Here is an 18,947-nt window from a genome sequence, read left to right on the forward strand (position 1 = left end):
GCATAAATAGCTAGCAAAAATCTGAATGTCACATCACTTACCTTATGGCTGACCCAGCTTGAGAATTAGAAGTAGGAGGAAACAGAGCCCAATAGTTTTTTCTTTTGAATTAGCATCCTGAACAATTAATAGATACAGTAATGAAGAAGGTAAGAGTCATATGATTGATACAAGTATTAAAGAGATAAAAAAATGGATTTTAAAGACAAAAAGGAAAGGAGGAGGAAAAAAAACAAACCACCAAACCAATCAACTAACAACAACAACAACAACAACAAAAACCTTACATACAAAACTCAAGCCAGTCACAGGAAATGGCCACATTTACTGGAAGAGAATATATGAGATATAGGATTCAAAAGGCATGAAGGAAAAGTAAAAGAAAAGTGAAAGAGATTGTATTTTCACAGGTTAAGAAAGAAATCAAAGCTCATCTATGGAGCAAAAAAGGCATGAGGTTTGAAGAAGAATAGAATACTGAACTGGCCTTGATTTCAGAATAACAAAGGACAAAGATAAGAAGAAAACAGACAAGAAGGATAGATATATAGAGATCTATTGTATAAGTGACAGTAAAGAAAGGTAAAGGGAGAAAGAGGCAGGAACATATGGATATTTCTAGCTTTCACATAAACCTATATAATTATTCTACACAGAAATTCTGAGATAGATCTGAGGTATATAATTTTTATAGTTAAATATTTTGCATCTTTTGTTTCTTGCCTTATGAACTGGTAATAATAGTAGACAACCAGGCCACTCTATTGTTATGATATACAAGAAAGAAGAAAACCTGTGTACTCAGTGAAGCTGCATATGAGGATACAAAGAAGTCTTGGAGGAATCAAAAGCCAAGCCAACCATTAAGATAATCTGAAGGGATAAGAAACGCATAAAGGTCAGAAGGATTGGTACATATATAAAGGATGAGAATTTCAGTTTTCCAAAGCCGTGATCATTTAGAAAATTTAGGAAATGATGAGAAAAAAAATTGAATTTAAGAAAGCATTCAGAGATCAGAGGACTTATGAATGCCTTAGAAAAGAAAAACTCCTTTTTGTCATATAAATGCTAAACGCTTTTTCTAGAAATAACAAAAACCGATTTAAAAAACATACAAACCAACTAAAATTATCACAGAGGGGAATCCTAGTGACACTTCTATTCTGGTTTGCTACTGAACTCAAAGGTCGACTTTCAATTCATTAAAGGTAAAGAGCTTTAATAAATTCTCTTTTAAAAAATCTTACCTGAACAAATAATGCCAACAAAAGAGACTATATCAACATTTTTATGCTTCTGAGTTTTTAATCTTTGTTTATATATGCCTACTGGAAAAATAAGATTATAGAAAATACTTGAATCACAAACTGGTCATATTATATAGTATGTTTTTTTTTTATTTGTAGATGGACACAATACCTTTATTTTATTTGTTTTTATTTTTATGTGGGGCTGGGATAGAACCCAGTGCCTCACTGCATGTTAAGAAAGCACTCTACCACTGAGCCACAACCCTTAGACCAAGTTAGTATGTTTTTAAAGTTGAGTTTGAATTCTTAACAGTTTTCCATAGTATCATGTGATTAGAGTAATTAATCCATAAAAATCATAATACCAGCTTAAACTTATGAGTCAATGGAGCAGAAAGCTAAGTGGTATAAATTCAGAAAAATAGCTTCAACTTCCTTTCTGGCACTAGAACAGCATCAAGCAAGTTTCTGACAAAAGCAAAGTTTGTCTCTGGTACTCTCTTCCATAGCCTTTTTTGTTCATTTCCTCTGGCTACCTAGTATCCTTGACCTAAAGTTACCCAGGGTTTTTATGTTACTTTTAGCTCCCTATAGGGCATTCTTTTCAGCCCACCCATAGCATTATGTCTTTTAAAAAATTTTAAAGGCAAACTAGGCATTTCAGAATTACATTTATATCTAACATGGAATAAAAAAGGGCCTTCACAATCTGACCTTTCTATTCTATTTTAGCTGTTCTCTGCCCCTCCCCTAACCCACCTCTATTCCAGCCTATAGATCCCAAATATTCCCTTCTCTCACTTGTCTTGATGCCCAGAGCATATGCTTTTTCTATGACTGGAACTCCAGTTCCCTCTTGTCTGGACATTACTATCTGAGTATCAAAACACATAAATGGGTTAAATGAAACACTTCTCTATGAGGGACTGTGTTCAACAATGTGCCTTCCCAGGGGTCTCAACATTTCACTACACTAGAAGGGCCCATATTACAAATCAATTGTTTATGTCTCTTATCAACAGACTATGAAATCTTCAGGGGCAAGGCTGGATCTTTCAAGTCTTTAACTTGAAGGGGTCTAGGAAAGACTAAAATTTGCAATAAGGTACCTGCTCCAATTCTTCTGCAGAACAATTAAAAAGGAAACAATTATTTTTAAATTCGTATTTGAGTGGCTAGCTGACAGTCTTCAGTAATTTCTGAAATTTTGAAGAAAGAGGGTTACCTATTAACTCAAATCACTCCTCTTTACATTTTCTGAATTTCCAGAGTGTCAAGTTAACAAAGTAGCATTAAGAACTAGAAACAATGGGTACAAAACATAACACAAGAAAGCAAGAGAACAAGGCGACCAGGAAGTGAATGCTTACTCTGAGAAAAGTGGCTTTATCAAGTGGCTTTAAGGATTGCAAAGAATCCATGGTTTGAACGATTATCATGTACGCATAAAGGAACTTATGCAGATGACTGCTTAGTACAAAGACTAACTCAGCAAAAGTGTGACATCATGGCCACAATTAATCATGACCTTAAACAAAGAATCTGGAAGATCCCTAGAGTTCCTATCATGCACATTTCTAACCATAGATATAACCTTGAGCGTATGTCAGATGATTATGGAGCCGTAGGTTCTGATTCTTACAAGACAATGTTCCTCTATCTTCCTTCAACCAACTTTCTCTGTTGCCAGTTCAGTAAACATGCCATAGAATATAGAATAATTCACACAGCATAAATTATTTGCCCTATTATGAGCTGAGTATGGTTAAATATACACTTCTTGATGCTTTTTGAAAATGATATGTTGTCTCATTTAAAAATTTGTTGCATTTTTAAAAAATAAATCAGGTACTTCATTTTTTTTAAAAAAAGAACTAGAAACAAAATTAAAGAACGAAAAAAAGTAGCTATTATATATATTACTTTTTCTAAAGGCTAGGAGCAAGCTTTATATTTTCAACTTCATTTTTAAGTTTCTCTGAATCAAATGTCTTAAAAGAATTAATAAGAAAATGTCCAAAGTGCTAAATGAAAAGGGGGGGAAAAAAATCACTGAAGTGACAAGATAATAAGTTAGTCTTTTATTAAAGATGATTTATATATTTGAAATTAAAAGATCTAAATTATTCTTACCTCTGAATTAATAACTTTAATCAGGAAGAAAATGTGATATACAGTCTTTGTTAACAAAGAAAGTTGACGACACCTTTCTAGGTACACTTGTATAGATGGTTCTACTCTTTGCTGTAATTTACTCCAAAAGAGAGTGAGTTCCCTAAAAAAAAAAAAAAAAAAAAAGTTTAAAAGGTAAGTTAGAGTAGTAGTGTAATAATCAATGGACTATGTCAGTGTAGTCATTACCTTTGAAATTAAAACTGGTTTTGGACTCCAATTATCCAATTACACACGTGGAGTTAAGTGTATGAGCAAGATTAATAGATCTTCATTTTCTAAAGACCCAATAAAATATAATTTTCCCTTTCACTGATCAATATTTTTTAATCCCACAGTAGCACTAATTTTTTACTTGGAAAGCACTTAACCTTTAAACAAGTTATAAATGATAACTTTAAGTCACAAATGAATTTTATGTAATATAAAAATACAAGAGGGATCTGTGTTATTTTATTTATATATATATATATATATATATATATATATATATATATATGGTATCAGTGGCATAATGACTTTTTTAAAAGCATTTATCTAGAATTAGGGGTGAAATGGCTCAATGATAGAGTCTGCCTAGCATTTGTAAGGCCCTGGGTTCAATCTCACCATCACAAAACAAAAACAACATTTATCTTCTAACAAATTTAAAATCAACCAATAATGCTTCTATTATTAATGAATAAAAGAACCAATGATGATGAAGAACCCGTAATAAACTAATAGGTTCAATGGCAGGAAAATAATGAAATTCTGAAAAATATTACTTTTGAAATTTATTTTAAATGCAACAATATATTTTTCATAGAAAATAACCCAACAGAAGTGACAAATTTGCCTTTTACCTATCTCATGTTGCTTTTGTCCACAAAGATCTTCCTTGCTTCAATTTTTTTTCACCAACACAGTTCTTTCTTTCCTATGATAATTTCCTCATTACCAATCCTAAAAACTCTATTTTACTACCCACTTGAATGATTTGCTTGCTTTCTGGATTTTCACCTATATATCAAGGATTTCGAAAATTATATAAATGGTAACTTTAAACGACATCTAACTTTTACTATGTAAACTTTAACTACAACTGTGAACTTTGTTTCTCTGGTCTTGTAAGATTAAGTAAGACTTTTCCATTTGGATCTCTTCAGAAAACTTAAATTATGTATAGTTATGTATCCTGTAACGATTTTTCTATGACAGGCCACATATGGAACTGTGGTCCCTTAGGATTACAGAGTCATGATGTAGTACCACTGTAGCCTTCTGAGTAAAGTAAGTATACTTTATGATATTCACACAATGTTGAAATCGTCTCTAACCATGCATTTCTGAGAATGTATCTTGTTAAGCAATGTATGACTGTATGTGAAAAGAGTGACTTTCTTCCCAATTCACCATCTTCTTAATTTAATGCATCATTGTGATGGACCCTATTGGCCTCTGCTTTAAACATCCTTGAGATTGATTCCTTGGTATTTCTTTTATCTCATGCCACATCCATAAGGAGGCCTTTATAACAAAACTAAACTGCTCAGTAATAATTTTGGACTTTAATTTCTTTGATTACAATTTTTTATTTGTTTGTCATGTGTCATTTGATAAATAGTCTTAAATGTCAAAATGTTACAAACCAATTTTTAATTTGTATTTGTATAATACCAACACAACATTAAAGACAATTATGCTAGATAGACTGTCAGTCTTGGCTGACATCACTGGTCTTAAGTTTTGTAAGTTAACTGAAGTAAACATCTTTTTGATTTGTAACTTCCAAAGAATTATATTAACAAGTTTTACCCACTTTGGAAATGTACTATACCAGGCAGCGTGTACTGAAGGGAACATGAAAAAGTTAGCAAAGTTGAATGATTTCTCATATGTAGAAAATGAACAACTTTTATATAAGTGGTAGCAGCTGGTTAAGTACCTAAAAGTATATAATACGCAAAGGAAAAAATAAACACATTGAATCACAGGTTGCTTTACAAAGCTAAAAAAAATTTTTTATGGTGGCATTAGACAAATAAACCTTTCATCATTCAACATTTAAAAATTTGCTGACCAGTTGCTAGCTAAGGAATTGTGTGATCCTTAACATTAAAAGCTTTAAAACATCAACTACTTGATAATCAACTTGCACACATGCAATATACAAAACAAGTATTTTGTCTTGACATGACAAAAAGGCTTTAAAAATAATCTTAAGCTATCTGAATGCCCAATACCTATTTCATAGTCTATTTAATAAATTTTTCTTAAAAAAAAAAAATTCAACTCACCAAGCACAGTACATATCTCCTTGTTGGAGCTGACGTGATAAAAATGCAGTACATAAAACAAGAGCACTTTTTTCATCACCTTCAGATTCTAAGTTACATATCATTTCTAGTGCATCTTTGCAATCAACTTCTGAAATCTACAGAGAAAGGAAATAGAAATAATGCAATAAAATGGCTTTCTACTAGGGGACACACAGAGACATGTACATATACATTATATATAAAAAAACATGTTAAATTTTGTATTAGGTATCTACAAATAATTTTCATTTACTCATACACTTTCAAATCAAGTCATAACTGGTCATTACTAGGACAAAGACTGGGCTGTACAAAAAATAATCTTTCCTCATAGCTAGTAAGAACTAATGTAGCAATTTTGAGAGAGTATTAAATACAGGAAAATAGCTATTTTAAGAATTACTATGTTTAGTAAATAAATAATTTAATTATAAGAACTTTTTAACCCATGAAACCAGATCCATGATACTGAAAAAGAAATACTGCATTACTTTTTCACTTTTTTCCCCTTTTATTCACTGATTTAAATTAGCATTAGAACCACTAGAAAGACAAGAGTTAGACTGGATATAGTTTAATAAACTTAGTGTCTATTCATGCAAGGGAGGAGGATGTAATACAAATCATTTTATATTTTAAAATAAGGTCACCTCATTTCAGCTATATTTTCTATAAATTTTCAATATTTTGCTTTTCACATAAATTTTCTCCATTTTTCTAAGTTTGCCAATAGCCAAGCAAACATATATATATTTTATATATATATAACCTTAGATAAAGGCAACTTGCTTTGTTTAACAATATATTCCCATTTATTAACTTAAAAAAACCCAATACTACCTCATTACAATGATATATAAAACAAACAGAATGGGCCTATGATCTCTATAGGCATTTGCTATAAGACAAGGAATATGATGAACAGCATACAAATCATAAATCATTGTGTTCCACAGAAAAGATTAATGAAGTTAGTATCGGATTCAGCGTAAATAATAAAACCTAAGTCTTGGTACACCTTTGATGCAGTGCTCTTTCCAATACTTCTCTGTCATTTTCTAACAAGTCTTCATCCAGAAGCAATACCATTTAATGAAAAAGGGCTGAAGGATATATGTTTATTCAATAAATATTTTACAACATCTAAAATGTTAAACATATCGTCAGACATTTTCCAGATATTACTACATAATTATAATTTTCCACTAGGTAGATATTTTCATTTAATATTTTATATATAATATAGGGGTTTAAAAGTTATATATAATTTGTCCAACTTTAAGCAGTTAAGAGGTACAGCCATAAAACAAAACATGCCTAAATAACAAAGACCTAAGCTCTTGCCATTTCATCACATTATCTTTTATTAAAAGTCGTATTACTGTCATTTGTAACTAATAAAAAAAAAGTCGTATTAACTTAATCATTCAAACCTTTTTTAAAATTTGAGGCTTCCTTCATGGTCTAACATATCATTTATTTATTGTCATTATTACTTTTTGCAGTGCTGGGGATTGAACGGAGGAATTTACACGACAGGCAAATATTCTATCACTAAGCTGTACCCCAATCCCAAAAGTTGTGTTAAATTTTAAACAGTTAACCTGACATTCTTATGAAGACCAATGTTATGAAGTCAACTTCCAAGTTTATTTTTTTACTTTTTTCATAAAATGTTAAAAACCATAACTACTATTTATTAGATCCAGCTTCTTCAGAAATAGCAGTGCTATTCCACAAGAACATTTTGGAACAGGTTGAGTTGTCTCTTATCCAGTTTAGAAACCTGGTATTCTGTTTGGAACCTGAATTGTTTCAGATTTTGGATTTATAAATATCTGCCTATACATAATTAGATCCGTTGGAGTTGGGATCCAAATCTGAACATGGAATTAAAGGTTTATGATATAAACCTTATGCACATAGCCTGAAGGAAATTTTATATAATATTTTTATTGTATCTGTGTTTGACCAACCTGTACATGATCAGGTGTGAAATTTTCCACTTATGTCAGTGTTCAAGAAGTTATAATAGATTTTGGAGCTTTTAGACTTTCTTATTAGGGATATACTATAATACTTTTAGAAAACAGGCTTAGAAAAGTTAAGTTCTTGCTTAAAGTTATATTTAGTGGCAGAGTCAAGTATTTCAGGTTTAGCTTCATGATCTATACTCTTTCCCAAATTTTTACATGGGCAAGTATACTGAGGTCCTATATTGCTAAATATAGATTTACTTGTTCAGATTTAATACAAATCCTTGTTTCTTGAAAGTCTGATTTATTTTGAATCATCATTTTTATTGCTCTTCTAAAACCTAAGTCATTCCTGTTAAATGCTCACATGGTACCAGATGTATATACTATTTATAAGGAAAGAAAATTGTATGTATCCAGTGGAATCACTCCCATTAGCTTATTCTTACTATTTAAAAGTACATACTTGTATTTATGTGTAATCACCTATGTGTATTCATTCATGTAAATGCGTGTATTATTTATGTGTGTGTGTATATAAAATGCCAAGTGAAAAATTTGTCATATTCAAATATACAGAAAACTTAATTTTTCAAAAACAGGCATACTAATGAAACAAGTTTTATAGTACATTTGCGGGCATTCACTTCCTTGATTTACCACAAGAAGACCCTCTTGAAAAAAATATAAAGACATGGCAGAAATAATGAAACTATATTTAAAACTAATGAATGGTTGGATGAAAATGATAAAATGTGAAATATGATCAGCAATACACAATAATTTGTTTTAAAAATTCAAGGCAGCACAATTCAGAGATTACCAATATATTACCTATGTTCTGTATTGTTTTGAGAAATGGGCAAAATTGTAGATACCAGAAAATGTAGAACTCCAAATAAAATACTTAAAACCAATTAGAATAATCTATTTGTTAAAGACATACTATGCACAATCCCTTTGTGATGCAGAAAACTCATTTAAAAATACAAATAGTATCTTATGTGTTAATATGGCAAGGTATCAAAAAAATATAAAACATTTTGTTAATATTTTATATACCTTTACCAAGTGTACTCTTAAAATGTTTTGGTTCTAATTACATATCAAGAATATTTTTAAGACTATTTGATTTGCTTTTTAAAATACAATCATTTTCAGTATAGAAAATAACAGATGGAATCATAACTAAGAAAATGTAAAAATTAAACCATAAGCTGTTACATTTTTTTTTAAGCCTAAATTGCCATCATCTTTTCTGAATGACAGTTTGGCCCTAATGAATTAAAATGTATAGATTCTTGGATCCAACAATTCCACTTTCAGAAATTTACCCTACCAATATACTTCCAAAAAGGATGTATGTACAAGAATGTATGTATGTACAAGAATGTATGTACAAGACAAACTAAGTGTCCAGCTGTCTAGTTAAAGATACTACAAATACATACTATAAGATTATGCAGCCACAAAAAAGAATGAAGATGAAATAAAATGAAGATGTCAATAAAAAGGATAAAAGTAACTAGCAGCCAGGGTACCAGTATGTGGTTTTAAGTATATGTACATGCATAGGAAAATGTTAAAAACAAACAAACAAGCAAACTAAACACACAACAACAACAAAACCCCAATACCTTATATATCAAATTTCAAACTTAATGATTACTTTGGGATTTGTTACATTAGAAAATGATGATTAAATCAAAAAAAGAAAAAAGAAAGAAAGAAAATGATGATTAGAGACAGACAAGAGAAAAATTTACTTTTATGTTTAAAGGTAAAACCAATAGAAACATTGTCTCTAAACTCAACAAAACACTGCCAACTTTATTTTTACTACCTATATGAGCATCAGACCAAAGCTCATTCCTTCCAGAGAAGCCAAATTAACACTCACCTCTCCCAGCCCCTCCCTGTGACATCTAGCTGCTATTTCTATCACACTCAAAGGGTCCTTGGAAATAGTCAATACCTTGCCTACTGGACACTTACACAAGGATTCCTCAAAATGATCAACAATTCAGGCCATGGCTGACTCCTTCTAACAAAGTCTATTCCCTAAGGAACAGGTTCCAAAAAAAACAAAAAACAAAAAACAAAAAAAACCCTCAAATGCTTATAAGAAACAGATTAAAAAACTCAAATGCTTATAAAGAACCAAAGTAAAGTAAATGAACAATTTGGAGAAGAAGGGAGAAGAGAAAATATATGCATAAGCATACCCATCGTAAAGGGGGACAATATCTTTGGGCAACTGTTCTAAAGTGCAGAAATAATGGGCCTCAGTAACAGCCAATATTAATTCACTTACCTCTCGTGGAACAATGAAGAATAAGCTTCTAATGTGTTTGTAATATAAACATAAAAGAGCAACCAAATAACCTTTAAGAAAAGGGGACTTTTTAACAAGGAATATGTATCTACTTATACGCTAACCTGTTCTGCACTACCAAGTTTTTTTCTCCTGGGATGAAATACTCAGTGACCTTAGTGATTCTGCTTAAGAACATGAAAAAAAAAATCTTAATGTTAACAAGAGAAGGAGTTTAAAAACAAAACATCCTCTCATGACATCAAAAGGAAGCCAGGGTCCTCACAGAAAATTTTCAGAACCATCTCCCAGAGCAGGCTGGGTTGCTACTACTCAACTCTGGATGATTATACCAAGAGGGAATTTAGGCTCAGTATTTCAAGATCTGATTATTCAGAGAGCTAGAAAGACAGATTTTTTACTTGAACTTATAAAATCACAGACTTCAATTTCAAAGCAAATCAAATAACAGTCTGTTTAGATACCTTCCTACTAGAAGATATGCTTATTTAGGGTAGGGTCTATGCCTTACTCACCTTTACTTCCCAGTGCCTATAAAGCACACACTGTTTAATTAATAAAAATAATGATATGCACATTTCAAAGACTTTTTTCCAAAAATTTATAAATCTGTTAATTAACTTGTCTAGTTACCTTGAACAAACAAAACAACAACAACAACAACAAAAACCCCTTCAATTTTACTCTGATGTGTAGCTATCTTTCTTTCTTTCTTTGATGATGCTGGGAATCAAACCCAGGGTGCTCTACTACTGAGCCACATGCCCTTCTGATACCTAGCAATTTAAAAAGAAAATTTCCTGGACAATAAAAGAAAAAAGTCATAAGGAAAATGAATCTATAGAGTAGCCAATGCCCAAACTAATAGAATAATGTCCTAGGTTAAATAAAGAATAAGGTCCTACTCCATCCAAAGCCTAGAAATTACCATAGAACTCTTCCCAGTATTCCCAATATCCTCACTATATCCAAAATCCCTACTTCTTATTTTGATCCAAGCCTATTACCTGCTTCTTCACTTTCTGAAGTGAGGAAGAAAAATTTCACTTTTTATCAAGAAAAATCATTCAATCACCATACATTTACAACATCTAACCTCATCTGGGCATTCAGTTTTCTGTCTGAGGTTCTCTTGTTTCTGAATTTTGATTATAATCTCTATGTGCTCAGGAGATCATACATTCTCTGCTACATACCTCAGCAGTTCTCTTAAGGTATCTTTAAGTTTATCCCAACAATCTCTTCTTTTGTTCTCTCTCTACTGCTCTGGAGGCAACCAATATGTCTATCAGAGATACAAGACACTTGTACGCATTCAGAGCTCACAGAACACTCTTTAATGTAGTATTGTTTTCTTTATCTAAATTTTTATTTTTTCCTCTTGGGTACCAAGGATTGAACTCAAGGGTACTCAACCACTGAGCCACATCTCCAGCCCTATTTTGTATTTTATTTAGAGACAGGGTCTCACTGAGTTGCTTAGCACTTTCCTTTTGCTGAGGCTGGCTTTAAACTTGTGATTCTCCTACCTCAGCCTTCTAAGCTGCTGGGATTACAGGCATATGCCGTTGCGCCTGGCTAAATTCTTTAAATACAAGTTGTTATTCATCAACTTTTAATTCTCCTACTCTACCTCCAACTTCATTCTGAAGTTAGTTGAGTGTTTAAAAATGCAAAATTCCAATTTGGATAATGACTCTATTCAGTTATGAAACATAAATAAATATTATGCTCTATGCCAAATTAAAACATTTAATGTCTCAAAAATAGTTTTACATTAAATATGCAAATAATATATTTATTTAAAAAATTTTACGTATCTTCATATATTATATACTTACGTATTCTACACATAGATAGAATTTATGATTTCTTTTTAGGAATACTTTCCCTTTTAAAGTACTCAATTAAAAAGATCTGCAAGTATCCTACAGTCAGATAAAACTGAAATTATGGTCCAAATACCACCAAATATAAATATTCTACTAAACTTAAGTTACCACATCTTTTTCCTAATTTAGCCAAAACATTTAAAAGATCCACATAATTTATAAGATAGACAACAATGGTCCCTTAACTGTTTACAAGAAAGGGAAGTCAAAGACATTCTAGTCTAAAAATTAATTTCTTCACTTCGAAAAATAATTACTAACAAAAAATATACTCACCTCTTCGATTAACTTTTCATTTGGTGATGATGTGCAAAGACAGACAAGGTAAGTTTGCTTAAAACTACCTTTTGTACCAATCTCTGGATGATCAGAACACAGCTTTGCTAGAGCAGTTGCTTGACTTAACTGATTTGTTTTGATTAGATGTTTAATTCTCATATCCAACAAGATGGGGCCCTCAAAAGCTAAAAATTCATTCACTTCAAAAAACAAGACATAATAGATTATTAACATTTGGTAATAATTCATTGGCAATACAATACTTATAAGGAATATATATATATTTTTTAAGATAGGAATTAAACCTGTTTCTTGCAATTTTTCACTACTGCAGTAAGCCTATCCAAAATACTTGATCTTCTAAGCAAGAAAAGATTTTTTTGCTAACTTTTTGAAGTTGAAGTCCATATTTTTGCCCCTTAGTGTATCATTTAGAATGAGCAAAATAAACTTCTTCATGATAAAAATAATTGTGCTTTAAATTTTAATTAACTGGTATTATTAAAATAATAAATTATTCTTCCAATAGCAGTTATTCAAAAACAAAAGCTAGTATCCCTAAAATTTGTAATGCCAGGGCATTACATAATTATTTGGGCAACCACAAAGGATATTTGGATATTCTAAAAGGAGAAATTCAACTAATATGTTGTTCAATTTTGATGATGTGCTTTTAATTTTACAAAGATGAAGTCTATCTTTTCTTAATAGAAGTTCTAGAATGAATTAAAGCATTTTCAGAAAAAAATAAGAGGAAAAGTTTGCCAAGAGACAAACTTGTGTGGTTATTTTTAAAACATCAATTGATAAACCGTAAGTTATGCCTGAGATTCACTTATACATAATAGATTTCTGTTCTGTTCAAATTTGTGAATTTCCTAATGTTTTCTTGGTTACCTATATATAAAAATTTCAATATATCAAAAAGAATTTAAGTTTTAACAAGTACAAATTTTAAAACTTCCCTATGTTTTCTTTACTATGATAGGAATTATGTTTAAATATTTATTTGGTGATGACTAGCCTGAAATCTTCGAAAAGCTTTTTGCAATAAAATTTAAAATGCCCTGTAAATAAAACACGTTATTTTCTCTACTTGTGAACAGACCAGAAGATACATCTAACAAATCATTTGCATACTATAAGAGGAAAAATGAGAAAGATGTTCTTTCCTTCTTTAAACATCCAGTGCTCCTCTTTATTACTTATTACTTTTATTTTTCTATCTAACTCTACTCCACTCTACTATGAAAAAGATTCTTCTGTAAAGTACTATAATCATGGTTCCTTAATATTAAAACCATGAGCCTACAAACAGTTTTACACAGGATCCCAAATTTCATCCTTTTTCTTAAAGTCTAGACCTCTGTAACTATCCTCTATTCTTTACATTAGACTAAACAAAAAATTTGTAAAAACATAATATGGATAAACTAAATGCCTAAATTAATGGTGCCTCTAGCTATATATCTTTCTGAAATAAATGGCATTACTTTTATTTTTTAGAATCACATGATCCTATCAGGATAAGTATATTAAAATACCTTTTACAATTAAGTTTCACTACTAAAGCAAAATCTGTGAAGATTTTAGAGGAAAGATTTAAGAGAAACAACATTGAAATAAGGTTTTTTGGCAATCAACAGTGATTAACTTTTTTTTTTTATACATAGCTTTAATTTCCTAATACAATTCTTTCTAAAGGAAACTCTACAAAGACAACGTATATAGGAATTATTTCAAATAATCTCATTAAAAAACTCATAATCAAAAGAATCTGAAAGATCATGGCAAATAAATTTGAAAGGTGACAAGTATGTAACAAAAATTAGTCTGTAGAAATTTCAAACAGCAGCATTTAAGTTAGACTGACAAATTGTGTCTAATACGTTTTCTGCTAAATCAATGTATTCAGACTATATATTAATATTAAACATTTCAAAATAATTTTTTTTTTGGCTGATGGGAAATCCCTGCCACACTTATGGCAAAATGAATTCTCAAGAAATACAAAGCAATTAGAGCAGAAGGGACTTAATAGATCATTTTGTCCAGCTACATCATTTGGCAGATGAGTAAACTGAGGCTCACCGAGGGCAAGAGACTTCCTAGAGTCTTAAAGCCATCTAATGACAGAACCAGAACTAGACTACCTTTTTAATGCTTGCCAGACTTCTGAAAAGGTTTTATGATTTTTATATTTGAACAATTAGATGTGTCAAATTGCACTCTCTAATCTGCTTTCCCTACTCTCACCTCACATAAAAGATTTTAAATTTTATTCACGTGTGCCTTTTTATCTACTTTCTCTGCATTTATGTGCTTCATGAGAAAAGCAGTTTTTATTATATTCAAGCCGATCAAGACAGCTGGATGACACAAAATGACAATGTAAATACATGTTAAAAATAGCTTTTTCCCCATAAATGCGACTTTTATATGCTAAATAAGCAAATATTAATTTTTACATCCAACAATTAACTTTAAAGACACTACAATTTATACATTTTTGATATAAATAAATCACTGTATGAATATTGTGTATTATGTAACACAGCTTATCCTAGTCTCTTGAATTCCCCTAAAGTAGTGTCAACTCAACTTACTGAGTGTATAGTTCCATGCCAAGATAGCATCTCTGACTTGTTGCTTTTGAGCGTTATCACATACCATACAAAAATCTCTACACCATAGGATATGTCATCTCTATATTTCAATCTACTTGGTTGTGCCCAAGTCAGAAACTTAAGATAGATCTTAAAAGTGCTCTCTTCTGAATATCACCCATACATCCAACCCAATATCTAGTTCTGCCTTTCTACTTGATTCTATTCACTTTTTCTCTACTGCCCTCTCTCTCTCCCCCCTCAACCCAAATCCCTAATTAGACCACCCAGTAGCCACCTGCTAGTCTTCTGCATCAGCTCTTCCGCCCTCTATCACTTCTCCACCAGCACCCAGAGTACTTAGTTCAGTATTATTTTAGAAATTTTTAAAATATTTTTTTAGTTGTAGATGGACACGATGCCTTTTATTTATTTACTTTTTATGTGATGCTGAGGATCGAACCCAATGCCTCGGATGTGCTAGATGAGTGCTGTACCACTGAGGCACAACCCCAGCCCCCTTAGTTCAGTTTTTAAAGTACATGTTTGATTTTCTTCCCTTTTTAAAAAAAAACCTTTGAATGGCTTTCAAAGGATAAATCCCCAAATTCTCACTATGACCTATATGAATCTGCATTACCTAACCTTTTAAAAGATATATATAATTAGTATTTTCTCTTACATACAATTTGGAAATCAATCAAGAAAAAACAAAGGCTCCAAACTGGAAAGGAAGAAATAAAATTGTTTCTTAGCAGATGACATGATCTTAGAGGTAGAAATCCCTAAGGATTCCACTTAATTTTTTTTTTAAATAATAAATTTAGCAAAGTTGCAAAATATAGAAATCAACACACAAAAATAAGGCGCACTTCTATATGGTAACAGTGAAAATTTTTGCAGTAGCATCAAAAACAGTAAAATACTATTAATAGTAAAAATAGTTAAAAAAAAAAAAAAAAGTAAAAAACCTAACCACAACATGAAAGACTTATACACAGAAGACTATAAAATGCTGCTGAAAGAAATTAAAACAACATAAATAACTGGAAAGACAGTTTCTGTTCATAGACTGGAACAATTAATAACGTTAAGATATCCATCCATACTATTCAAAAAATCTACAGATTCAATATAATTCCTATCAAAATCACAATGGCAGTTTTTCATAAGGAATCCCTAATAGCTAAAATTACTTGAAAAGAACAACAAAGCTGAAGGTACCACATGACCTGACTGCAAAACATAAATCTGGAGTAATCAAAAAATGTAACACTGGCATAAAAATATACATAGAGACCATTCAGTAGACTAGAGACCAGAAAGAAACCCTATCATATTTGTTCAAATGATCTTTGAAGAGTGCTAAAACAAATCAATGGAAAAAGGGATAATCTATTAACAAATAGTGCTGGGAAAACTAGGTATCAAAAGAATGAAGTCCATCAAAATGGACTAAAGACCTAAAAGTTAAGACCTGAAACTAGAAAACTCCTAGAAGAAATCAGTGGAGAAACTTCATGACATTGGACTAGGCAATAGTTTCTTGGCTACAACTTCACAGGTTTACTCAACAAAAGCAAAGATAGACAAATGAGACTATATCAAACAAACGTTCATGTTCATGTATTGAAGGACACAATTAACAGAGTAAAATGGCAGCCTAAGAAATGGGAGAAGACATTATCTGATAAGGATTAATACCCAGACTATATAGAGAATCCTTGTATCTCATAAAGAAAAAAATATGATCAAAAATTATCTATGAACTCAAATAGATATTTTCTAAAAAGATGATAAAAGATGGTTAACAAATCCTCAAAGAACTACAAATCAAAAGCATAATAAGATATTACCTTATACTCATTGCAATAGCTACTATTAAAAAAAGTATTTTTGAAGATGTGGAGAAATTGGAATTTTATGAACTATTAATGAAACTATAAAATGACATAACCACTATAGAACATAGCAGAGCAGGTTCTCAAAAAAAACTAAAAAACAGAACTACTATGTAATCTGTCTATCCCATTTTTGGGTGTATGCTCAAAAGAACTGGTCTCAAAGAGATCCATGTACTCCCATGTTTATAGCTGCACTATTCTTGAAAGCTAAGAGATGGAAACAATGCTTGAACAAGTTTTAAGCTTTAGAAATTTCCCTTGAAAGGCAAAAGGTTCTGCGGGTGGGAGGCTAGACAGAACTGTAGGGCTCAAGGTTCAAGAAAGTATTGACAAAATGCAATTTATGCAACTAAATTAAAAGTAGAGGGGAGAGGGCTGGGGTTGTGGCTCAGTGGTAGAGCGCTTGCCTAGCATGTGTAAGGCACTGGGTTTGATTCTCAGCACCACATATAAATAAAAAAAAATAAAGGTCCGTTGCCAACAACAACAACAAAAATGTAGAAGGGAAAGTTTAAAAAATATAGTTTAAAAATTAACTATATTAAAAATTCAGTGTGACTGTCATAGGGAGTGCTAAGTTTATTTATTCTGCGATGCTGGGGACTAAACTGAATCCAGAATCTTGCACATCCTAAGCAAGCACTCTAACACCTTTTCAAAATTTCATTTTGAGACAGGGTCTTGCTAAGTTGCCCAGGCTGGCCTCCCATATGGGAACCTCCTACCTCAGCCTCCCAAAGAGCCGGAATTAAAGGTATGTGCCATCACACCCAGTTGTAAGTTCATATTTTAGAATGGCATACACAAAAAAAGGAAAAGCAAACTCAGGATCAAGGATCCACTATGAGTGTAAGAGACCTGGTACTAATATATGCAAAGTGTTAGTAAAATTAAAACCTAAAAGCTAAATATCTGCCCACCAAAATGCTGAGAATATTAAAACTAGAGGAGATGATACTTAAGTTGGGAAAGGCGTATATATTATTTATGGTGGGAAAGAATAGGAGAATTCTTCTGATTCTCAATTTTAGATAAAAAATAACCAACAAAAAACAAGAGGAAAGAGATGGGAAAGGTAATTTTTAAAATAAGGCTGATGGTATGTTTGCAAAACTGTAGAATGAGATATAATCCTGGATAAAAGTTTAAAAATTAACTATATTTAAAAATGGCTAGTAAGAGAAGAGGGAAAGGGGAAATACTGGGAAATGATATGGGCCAAATTGTATACACAAATATGTAACAAGTGCCACCTTGTGTATAACATTATGCACCAATTTAAAAATGTGGAAAAATAAGAAAAAAAATTGCTGTGACTATTCAGAAAAATAAGTGAATAGTAAGAGTCAATACAGAGTCATTAAGCATAAATTAGGTTATACTTTCACAGAGATTATGGTAAAATACAACATAAACCCAAATACAAAATGGAAAACTATAAAGCATCTAGGAAAAAATGAAAGAAAAGGGGCTGGGGCTGTAACTCAGTGGTAGAGTGGCCGCCTTGCACATGGGAGGCACTGGGTTGGAATGTCAGCACCACATAAAAATAAATATATTGTGTCCAATTACAACTAAAAAATATTTAAGAAAAAAGGAAAGAAAAAATCTATGATATTAAATTTGGTGATGAGTTTTTAAATAAAACAAAAAATCATGAGTTCATAAAATAAAAATTGATAAATTTGACTTAATTAAAATATGGGACTTCTGCTTTGTAGGTCACTTTTAGGAGAAAGGTCAAGCCAGAGAGAAAGAACAGTTTGCAAACTATACCTAAGTAGAACTTGCACCCCAAATATACAAACAACAGTTAAAACTCAATAAGAAAACAATCCAATTAAAGATTAGGCAAAAGATCTGAACAGATGCTTCACTAAAGATATACAGATGGCAATTATGTATTTGAAAAGATGTTTAACTTTAGAAATGAATGGATTCTATACAAAACAGTATAGACACTTTCAAAGATAGGCATTTTCTTAGAAAGCTAAACAAAGTCATACCATTCACAGTAATCCTACTGATGTGAAAATTCACATCCACACAAAAACCTGCATGCAAATGTTTATGGCAGTTTTACTCAAATCACCAAAAATGCTAGCAAACAACATATCCTTTAATAAGTGAATGAATAAACATTCCTACAATAAAATACTATCCAGTGTTAAAAACAGATGAATTATTAAGCCACATAAAGACATGGATGAATGTTTAATGAATACTGCTA

General features: G+C 31.3%; 1 protein-coding gene across 1 annotated transcript in view; it reads right to left on the bottom strand.

Annotated features, from left to right (window-relative positions):
• Znf292 (zinc finger protein 292) overlaps positions 1-18,947 on the bottom strand; it is a 79,625-nt gene that overhangs the window by 9,557 nt on the left and 51,121 nt on the right. Inside the window, exons 5-7 of the mRNA XM_076858441.1 lie at positions 12,205-12,407; positions 5,705-5,841; positions 3,387-3,528 (exon numbers count right to left, since the gene is read on the bottom strand). Coding sequence (XP_076714556.1) covers positions 3,387-3,528; positions 5,705-5,841; positions 12,205-12,407 — 482 coding nt within the window. The remainder of the gene's footprint in view (positions 1-3,386; positions 3,529-5,704; positions 5,842-12,204; positions 12,408-18,947) is intronic.

This window comes from Callospermophilus lateralis, chromosome 6 (assembly GCF_048772815.1).
Source record: "Callospermophilus lateralis isolate mCalLat2 chromosome 6, mCalLat2.hap1, whole genome shotgun sequence".
In the NCBI taxonomy this organism is placed as follows: Eukaryota; Metazoa; Chordata; class Mammalia; order Rodentia; family Sciuridae; genus Callospermophilus; species Callospermophilus lateralis.